Source organism: Charadrius vociferus, unplaced genomic scaffold, assembly GCF_000708025.1.
Source record: "Charadrius vociferus isolate BGI_N301 unplaced genomic scaffold, ASM70802v2 scaffold1061, whole genome shotgun sequence".
Taxonomy (NCBI): Eukaryota; Metazoa; Chordata; class Aves; order Charadriiformes; family Charadriidae; genus Charadrius; species Charadrius vociferus.
Window position 1 is genome coordinate 526,136 of NW_009646734.1, and position 7,073 is coordinate 533,208.

The following is a 7,073-nucleotide window of genomic DNA, read 5'->3' on the forward strand; positions in this document are numbered from 1 at the left end:
TGTACCTTACATGTGCTCAAGTTTAAGTTTGTCATGTACCTCTGACATCCTAGCCTTTCATTAAGGTTCTGCTCTAAGCTCTTTGTTGTTGTCATAGAAAATATAAAACTTGTACGAGGTGGGATTGCAGAAGGTTGCTACTAACAATGATGGAAACATGGTGGGATGACTCGCACAACTGGAGTGCTGCAATGGATGGCTATAAACTCTTCAGAAGGAAGGAGAGGCGGTGGGGTAGCCCTGTATGTTAGGGAGTGTTTTGATTAGAGCTTAATGATGGCGACCATAGGGTTGAGTGTTTATGGGTAAGAATCAGGGGGAAGGTCAGCAAGGCAGATATCATGGTGGGAGTCTGTTATAGACCGCCCAACCAGGATGAAGAGGTGGATGAAATATTCTGTAAGCAGCTGGGAGAAGTCACAATTGCTAGCCCTTGTTCTCCCGGGGGGGCTTCAGCTTACCAGATGTCTGCTGGAAATACAATACAGCAGAGAGCGAACAGTCTAGAAGGTTCCTGGAGTGTGTTGAAGATGGCTCCCTCACCAGCTGTGTCAGGAAGTTAACTAGCGAAGGCGTCCTGCTGGACCTGCTGTTTGTGAATAGAGAAAGACTTGCAGGTGATGTGCTGGCTGGAGGCTAGTCTTGGGCAGAGCGATCACAAAATGATAAGAGTTTTCAATTCTTGGAGAAGTAAGGATGAGGGTCAGCAGAACTGCCACCCTGGACTTCCAGAGGGCAGACTTTGGCCTGTTTAGGACCCTGGTTGACAGAGTTCCTTGGGAGGCAGTCCTGAAGGGCAAAGGAGTCCAGGAAGGCTGGACATTCTTCAAGAAGGAAATCGTAAAGGCGCAGGAGCTGGCCATCCCCATGTGCCATAAGATGAGCTGGCAGGGAAGAAGACAGGCCTGGCTGAACAGACAGCTTTAGCTGGAACTCAGGAAAAAAAAAAGGAGAGTTAATAAACTTTGAAAGAAGGGGCAGGCAACTCAGCAGGGCTACAATGATGTTCTGAGGTTATGCAGGGAGAAAATTAGAAGGGCCAGAGCCTAACTACAACTTAATCTGGCTACTGCTGTAGAAGATGATAAAAAATGTTTATAAGTATATTAGCAACAAAACGTCTAAGGAGAATCTCCATCCTTTATTGTATGCAGGGGAAAACGTAGCGACAAAGGATGAGGTACTTAATGCCTTCTTTGCCTCAGTCTTTAAGAGTAAGACCAGTTGTTCCCAAGTACCCAGTCCCCTGAGCTGGAAGACAGGGACAGGGAGCAGAATGAACCCCCATAGTCCAAGGGGAAGTGGTTAGCAACCTCCTACACCACTTAGACACGCACAACGCTATGGGGCCAGATGGGCTCCACCCCAGGGTACTGAGGGAGCTGGTGGATGTGCTCACCGAGCCACTTTCCATCGTTTATCAACAGTCCTGGCTAACCAGGGAGGTCGCAGCCGACTGGATGTTACCAAATGTGATACCCATCTACAAGAAGGGCCGTCAGGAGGATCTGGGGAATTACAGGCCTGTCAGTCTGACCTCAAGCTGAGGAAGATTAAGGAGCAGATCATCTTGAGTGCCATCACGTGGCACATACAGGACAACTAGGTGGTCAGACCCAGTCAGCATGGCTTTATGAAAGGCAGGCCCTGCTCGACTAACCCGATCTCCTATGACAAGGTGACCTGCTTAATGGATGAGGGAAAGGCTGTAGATATTGTTTACCTCAACTTTAGTAAAGGCTTTGTCACTGTTTCCCACAGCATTCTCCTGGAGAAACTGGCTGCTCATGGCTTGGATGGGTGTACTCTTTGCTGGGTAAAAAACCGGCTGGGTGGCTGGGCCCAGAGAGTTGTGGTGAATGGAGTTAAATCCAGTTGGCGGCCAGTCACAAGTGGTGTTCCCCAGGGCTCGGTATTGGAGACGGTTCTGTTTAATCTCTTTATGAATGATCTGGATGAGGGGATTGAGTGTGCACCCTCAGTAAGTTTGCAGACAACACCAAGTTGGATTGAAATGTTGATCTGCTTGAGGGTAGGATGGCTCTGCAGAGGGATCTGGACAGGCTGGGTCAATGGGCTGAGGCCAATGGTGTGAGGTTCAACGAGGCCCAGTGCCGGGTCCTGTACTTGGGTCACAACAACCCCATGCAGTGCTACAGGCTTGGGAAAAGAGCGGCTGGAAAAGGACCTGGTGGTGTTGGTTGACAGCTGGCTGAATATGAGCCAGCAGTGTGCCCAGGTGGCCAAGAAGGCCTACAGCATCCTGGCCTGTATCAAATAGTGTGGCCAGCAGGATGAGGGAAGTGATTGTCCCCCTGTACTTGGCACTGGTGAGGCTGCACCTCAAATACTGTTCCGTTTTGGGCCCCTCACTACAGGAGGGACATTGAGGTGCTGGAGCATGTCTGGGGAGTGGCAACGAAGCTGGTGAGGGGTCTGGGGCACAAGTCTGGTGAGGAGCAGCTGAGGGAACTGGGGTGATTCAGACTGGAGAAAAGGACCCTCAGGGGAGACCTTATCGCTCTCTACAACTACATGAAAGGAGGTTGTAGTGAGGTGGGGGTTGGTCTCTTCTCCCAAGTAAGAAGCAATAGGACAAGAGGAAACGGCCTCAAGTTGCACCAGAGGAGGTTTAGATTGAATATTACAAAAAATGTTTTCACTGAAAGGGTTGTCAAGCATTGGAACAGGCTGCCCAGGGAAGTGGTTGAGTCGCCATCCCTGGAGGTATTTAAAAGACCTGTAGATGTGGCGCTTAGGGACATGGTTTAGTGGTGGACTTGGCAGTGCTAAGTTAATGGTTGGACTCAATCTTAAAGGTCTTTTCCTACCTAACCTATTCTATGATTCTATGACAACGTCTTTATTGTAGTGGTTTTAAGATCACTATATTCAGTGCCACGTGATCTTCAGAGAAGGGAACAAAGCTATAATTGAAAGTACTGGCAAAAGAGAAGGGTGGGGCTGCTCTGATTTTCACCTTGCTTTTTTATTTTCTATTACAGGTAGCACAGATGGTATCGGGAAGGCATATGCTGAAGAACTGGCAAAGCGCGGTGTCAACATCATCTTAATCAGCCGAAGCAAAGAGAAGCTGGAGGCTGTATCTAGAAGCATATCTGAAACGTATAAAGTGGAAACAGATTTCATAGTAGCAGACTTCAGCAAGGGGCGTGAGCCTTACCCAGCCATTAAAAAGGCTCTGAAAGACAGAGAAATTGGCATTTTGGTGAATAATGTAGGAGTGTTTTATCCCTACCCGGACTATTTTACCAACCTGTCTGAGGATTTGCTGTGGGACATGATCAACATAAATATTGCTTCTGCTAACATGATGATGCATATTGTGCTGCCGGGCATGGTAGAGAAGAAGAAAGGGGCAATTGTGAATGTTTCTTCTGCGTCCTGTTGTCAGCCGACACCAATGTTGACAATCTATGGAGCCTCTAAAGTAAGTTGGGATGTAATGTTTAATGGTATGCACTGAAAAGTAGATGTATTATAGGTTGATTGGTTGTAAACACATTCAGCAAGGATATAAAAACATACTTGAAAGTTTTCTAGGGATTTGTTCAAGTGTTGGAGGTGAAAGTTACATGTAAGATGCAGTAAACTCTTTGTCCTTACCAATACTGGGCTTTGAACCAAAGTCAATGCTATTTGGATTATGTGCGAACTGTGACGTAACAGCAGTTCTAGGCAAAATCTTATCTTCCTCAGAGGAATGATGTGCAAAGTGGCAGTTGTGTGGCCCGTTGAAAGGGTCAGGATTTTCATCTCTCTCTTCTTGAGCTGAACTGAGCAGACATACCTCAAGCTACTTACACGCTACTGTTTGGTAGCAAGAAGGGCTATACTCATGCTCAAGCCACCACTGTCACAAGGGCTGTGGCCAAATCAAGCCACTGCTTCACCTACCACCACCACGGGGCAGAAGGCTTCTTACATCATTATCTGTACCATATTTGGGGAGAAGTGAAAAGAACTTCCCCCCCCAATTATTCTTCCTGAGCAGATCCAGTCAATAATGAATAGGATGGAGCAGCTGTGCGATGGTGGAAGTATGAATGCATATGGGGATGTGGATTTACACTGGATGTCTTGCTGCTGAATCCACAAAAGCAACAAAAATTGTAGAAGGATCTTGTCTCGATCTGGTGTCTAAACGCAAGTGGTTATTGCTTCCAGCTGGTGGTGGCTGCCCTCGGCTGTAGCCTAACCCCTGTGCAGCCTTGCTCCTGGGATAACTCTTGTGAATACTTCCTTTTGCCTGGTGCAAAACCAGCTCTTATTACCCCGAGGTATAAAACTCCTTGCAGATTTTCTTCAGTGGGGAGACTAGCTTAAGATTCCTGGTCTTGTTGCACAGTATCTCCCCACCTTGGTTATGCTAAGTGTATGCAACTAAAACAATTAAAGGACCTGAATGAAAAAGAACAGAACAAAACCAAGTGTCCTGAAGTTTCTTCCTTTAGCTGCCACCATTAATCTAAATCCTAGATCAGCAATCCACTTTAAAGCCTGGCCTCTGTACATTGGCACAGAAGCAGCAACCAGCTGCTCTAGCATCCTAAGCCTCTTTGTGTGTTAACAGTGTAAGGTGTTTGAAGTGGTTGGTTAGTTTGATAGTTGTCCTAAAGCAGGCGTAAGAGCATTTGTAGAAGATACTCTCCCAACAGTTTGTTGGGAATGGCACTCTGGTGAGGCTGTTTGGGAGCAGAAACCCATTTGCTCATAAGTTGAGTCAAAAATGCATTCTCGGGGGGTAACTGGCTGTGCGGTGCAGCAGTAGCTTCAGCATGGCATCAGTGTTGCTGCCGTGGTAAGACCAAGCCATGCTCATTTTCCCATCTGTTGATTCCAGCAACCCCAATTATCAGGCTTGTGCTTTTTTATGTTATTCTGTAAACGTAAAATGAACGAAAGGAGATAATACAGATGCACATAAACAAATGTACGTTTAATTTTGCACAAGGGAGTCCCAGGCAGTAATTAACCTCGCTTCTGAGGAAGATCAGTTGAATGTGAAATTGACCTGTAAGTGTATTAAAGAATGGGACTTCATTTTTTCCTTTTGACAATAGTATGTATAGGTAGCTTTGGAGTGTACCCTGCAATTCCCTGAAACTAAAGAAGGTGTTTGTTTTAGATGAAATAAATGTTTCTTTATTGTTTTTAGCAGAAATTGTCAGATTGTTTGTTAAATTCACATCAGAGATTTAAGCTGTTTGTCCTGCAAGTTACTGCACTATTGCAGGTTTTTAGCAAACAAATGGCAACGAATAGAAATGTTGATAATGCTTTAGAAATGTGTATTTTTATACTGCTTATTCAAGGGTTTTATTTTTTCAGCTGGTGTATAAAATATGCAACAACTTTTCTGTAATTTTAATAAAATTCTGCCCTAAGACTTGATTGTTTTTAAAAAAAAGAAAGAAAGAAAAAAGATGTCTCTTTCTGCTTTTGTCTTTCTAGACCTACTTGGACTATTTCAGTAGAGCACTACATTATGAGTATGCCTCAAAAGGAATTTTTGTTCAGAGTTTAACCCCATTTGTAATTTCTACAAAAATGGTAGCATGCAGCAGCGCTGCATCAGAGAGATCTTTCTTTTTTCCTTCTGCTGAAGAATATGCAAGTCATGCTATTTCTACTCTTGGGTTATCCACAAGGACTACTGGTTACTGGAAGCATGCAATAAAGGTAATATAATTCCTTAAACTATTTGCTGTTTGTCAAGAGAAGTAAATAAGCTGTTTACTTCTTTAGGAATCTGAATGAAAACTATGGTTGTATTCTGAAAAAGTGCAATATATATTTGTCCTGGTTTGAGGACTTAAAAGGCATTGTGCCATATTTTCTAATTCTGCTTTAGAAAATTATGCTTGGGCATGCTTATTTTTAGAATGAGAGAGTGAATCCAATTCCCACTTCAAATGCACAGCAGAAATGGGAAAGAGACTTTTTATTCAAAAGCACAAGGTATCGTATGTCAATTGGGGTGCTGCTGACTGGGCAGGCATTTCACTGTCTTCTATGAACAGCAGTAGCTTTTTTCATTCTTAATTTATTGAGCGTATTTCTACTTTGGGGAAGAGTGGGCAGGGAGGATGGGATAACAGCATTTCTATAGCATTAGGTCGAGTAGAAGGAATTGAAGAAATGGGGATTAGTCCAAAAGGAATAAAAGAGATGGGAAGGATTCTGGCAAGATGTGGTAATTAAAGGAAGTGGATGATATTACTGTTGCGAACATGAACAAGCCACTTCAGAATTTATTTGCAGAAACTAACTCTTCAGCTCTGTGCAGTACTTCCAAAATATCTAAATACATTTACTTTCAGGGGGTTGAATTTAAGGCTTAGTTGCTGATGTTTGAGCAGGCTTTGCCTCGCTCTAGTGGTAATTTGAGAAACTTTGTTTAATGGAATATATCTTAATCTGTACCTTCCTTTCTTTTTTCTCTTCTCTTGCCTCCCTGCACCTCTCCACAGTTCACGTTGGGTGAGCGCCTACCGGAATGGATCTGGGCATGGTTTGCAATGTATTTTTGCAGAATTGTACGCAAGGAAGCTTTAACATGCAAAGTGAAATAGGAATATCCAGGCGTCCTGTGTAACGAGTACTATATTCTGATCAGAGCACTGCAAAAACTTTCAGTGAACCTTGGTGGACTTACTGTAACTTATCCATACCTTGCTCTACAAACTACGTGTCACCTAGACATCAGAAGTCTGGATCCTCTCTGTATCCTTGTATTAAATAGCTCCTCCTCTGCTTTCCTCCACAACAAAGAGCTGAATTTGTTGAGGTTAATCTCTGTTCACTTTCTCTTCAAGGTAATTGGGCAGGAGCAAGTATAGTTTTAATTTTGACAGTAAATGACTGTCTCATGCATAGTGCTACATGATGTCAACTTGTAAAGTTGACAGAATTTGAGTACTCTCCAAATCTGTCAGAAATGGGCCCGCAAAAAATCACATTATTCAAAAAGACAATCCCAGTCAACTGTATTATGTTTATTAGGTAGTTTTGTGTAACTTTTCGGGTCTTCTAACAGGAGATGTTTATAT

General features: G+C 43.8%; 1 protein-coding gene across 1 annotated transcript in view; it reads left to right on the top strand.

Annotated features, from left to right (window-relative positions):
• The window catches only part of HSDL1 (hydroxysteroid dehydrogenase like 1), an 8,997-nt gene extending 2,257 nt beyond the window's left edge, over positions 1-6,740 (top strand). The window contains exons 2-4 of the mRNA XM_009889572.1: positions 2,897-3,451; positions 5,476-5,703; positions 6,495-6,740. Of these exons, the coding sequence (XP_009887874.1) occupies positions 2,897-3,451; positions 5,476-5,703; positions 6,495-6,596 (885 nt within the window). The 3' untranslated portion in view covers positions 6,597-6,740. The remainder of the gene's footprint in view (positions 1-2,896; positions 3,452-5,475; positions 5,704-6,494) is intronic.
• Positions 6,741-7,073: the final 333 nt, after the last annotated feature.